The sequence below is a fragment of the Maylandia zebra genome, linkage group LG4 (genome assembly GCF_041146795.1).
Source record: "Maylandia zebra isolate NMK-2024a linkage group LG4, Mzebra_GT3a, whole genome shotgun sequence".
Classification (NCBI taxonomy): domain Eukaryota; kingdom Metazoa; phylum Chordata; class Actinopteri; order Cichliformes; family Cichlidae; genus Maylandia; species Maylandia zebra.
The window spans coordinates 3,836,304-3,838,618 of NC_135170.1; the positions used below are offsets into that span (position 1 = coordinate 3,836,304).

Here is a 2,315-nt window from a genome sequence, read left to right on the forward strand (position 1 = left end):
TTGTATATGTAACCTCAACATGCTGATGTATTCGTGAATAAACAAACGTACACTGTGATCGTGTACGGGGTTTTCATTTGACATTTGGTGTATAAAGGAATCAAACCCAGCTCAGTGTACGATTGAGTTTTCAACACAAACAGTGTAAAACACCACACGATAACAGTATGTTTCCACCTTTATTGTACTGCACAGATACCACATTATCCACACAACAAGGACAGAAACAGACTCCTAATATCGGTCGACATCTTGTATATCCATTTGGTGAAGAACACCGACTCTCAGCACACTGTCTTCATAAACAGTTCTGTCAAAACAATCTTGCGTGTGATGGCAAACTATCTAATGTAGCTGGCCCACCTAACTGAACATGGCCACAGAACAATTAAACTGAGAATACCCAATCACCCCACCGATCCCCATTAGAATAGAATAGAATAGAATAGAATAGAATAGAATAGAATAGAATAGAATAGAATAGAATTCAACTTTATTGTCATTGCACATGCACAGGTACAGGGCAACGAAATGCATTTTGCATCCATCCAGAAGTGCTTTAGTGATATAGATATATTACAATATATATTAGCAATAGTATAGATATGTAAGTATATTACAGAAATGGGTCTATTATGGTATGTTATAATGTACACGGTATGAAGTATGTTGTGAATATTCTATAACTAAGTATGTACAGGCTGTAGTGAGTACAAGCTATGAACAGGATATGAACAGGATATAAATATGAAAAACTATACAGAATATGAAATAAATAACTTTACAGAAATCTGAGATATACAGTTATACAGAAATGGGAACTATGCAAGTTGTAAACAGTTGTAGGATTAAAGATTATTGAATGTACAGAATGATTATTTACACAGAGCTATACAGTAGTGCAGTTAAGATAAGTGAGGGTGTAGATAGTTTCTACAGAGGCTATATAAAGTGCTAGTGGTTGTGAGTGGTGGTTCACTCCATGTTATTATTGTGTGTTTGAGGGTACAGTTGTCCATTGTGTGTGTGTATGTTCAGTCCATGAGTTTAACGTGGGTCAGATGTCAGGAGGCACGTAAGAGGACAAGCATGCTCCTGCTCCAAATAGTCCCAGAGACGTAAGACCGAAGAATCTACACCATTCCCTTGTCTTAATAATCTCCCTGTCTCTTTCGAGTTTCTTCTGCGCTGCCTTGTACATATCGTTGCTGTAGTGCTCACCTCCGTTGAATTCTACCATGTCCTCTATTTTACTCAACAGAGTATCCACTTGGGTTTGGTTTACTCTCTGAGTGTTGCTCAGCGTGTGGTACCTTCCGCCACACTGGTTTATCACTCTTTGTAGCTCTTTGCTTTCCTTCACGTAGTCTCTCACCGATTTACCCTTTAGCGAGTCACCGTGTGTAAACAAGACCAAGGTGTACGTGAAAGCGTCTTCTCCGAAATTGTCTCGAATCCACTTTATGCTGCTCCGCTCCTCTTGTGTGAACCTAGACTTTAGACTGATTACCAAAAGGAATCCGTGCGGTCCGGGTACCGACTGTTCGACACACTCCTCGATCTTGCTTTTCACATCGTATTGGGTTTTGGTTGTGTCAAACAACCCCGGAGTGTCGATCACAGCGACTTTGGCGCCGTCTCTGTCCACCTCCTTCTTCGCACAGCCAACGGTGACGGACTCGGGTGACATGTCCTCCTCGAAAGCGTTGCTATCGCCGAGTATAGTGTTACCAGACGCGCTCTTGCCAGACCCGGTCTTGCCCACGAGAATCAATCTGACGTGCGGACGGGGTGGAGAACCTGCGGGTGACATTCGCATTCTCGTAAAGACTCCTATGGACAGCAATGCATTCATTGTTTGGTGTGTTGTTGTGCGATAACAAGGCCATTTTTACACCCACCTTTGTCATTCTTATGCTGACACAGAGCGACGTGTCTGCTTAGTGTGAGTGACAAAACAACTATGAAGGAGATAACTGTTGCCATGTTTCATGCTCGCCGTGAGAGACGCAGTAAGCCGCGCATAAACTAGGAGTAGCTGGAAGGGGTACTTTGATAATACGTGCTTTTTCGTGAGAACGCCTGAGAACGCATGTACCCTTGCGCTCGATGATGAGCGAGATGACATGGGATAGAACGTTCAAACTGTACAAGCCTTTGCTCTACAATGGCAGCACGTACTGCCATTACATGGATCGTGAACATCAACTGTGTACAATGCAAGCAATAAAATAAACGACACTCTGTGTGTGTGTGTGTGTGTGTGTGTGTGTGTGTGTGTGTGTGTGTGTGTGTGTGTGTGTGTGTGTGTGTGT

At 42.6% G+C, this 2,315-nt stretch overlaps 1 protein-coding gene across 1 annotated transcript; it reads right to left on the minus strand.

Annotated features, from left to right (window-relative positions):
- Window positions 1–1,057: 1,057 nt before the first annotated feature.
- On the minus strand, window positions 1,058–1,819 carry LOC101463737 (GTPase IMAP family member 7-like). Its single transcript, XM_004576348.3, has one exon. It carries the CDS (start codon window positions 1,817–1,819, stop codon window positions 1,058–1,060), a length of 762 nt encoding a protein of 253 aa, XP_004576405.3.
- Between the last annotated feature and the right edge of the window lie 496 nt (window positions 1,820–2,315).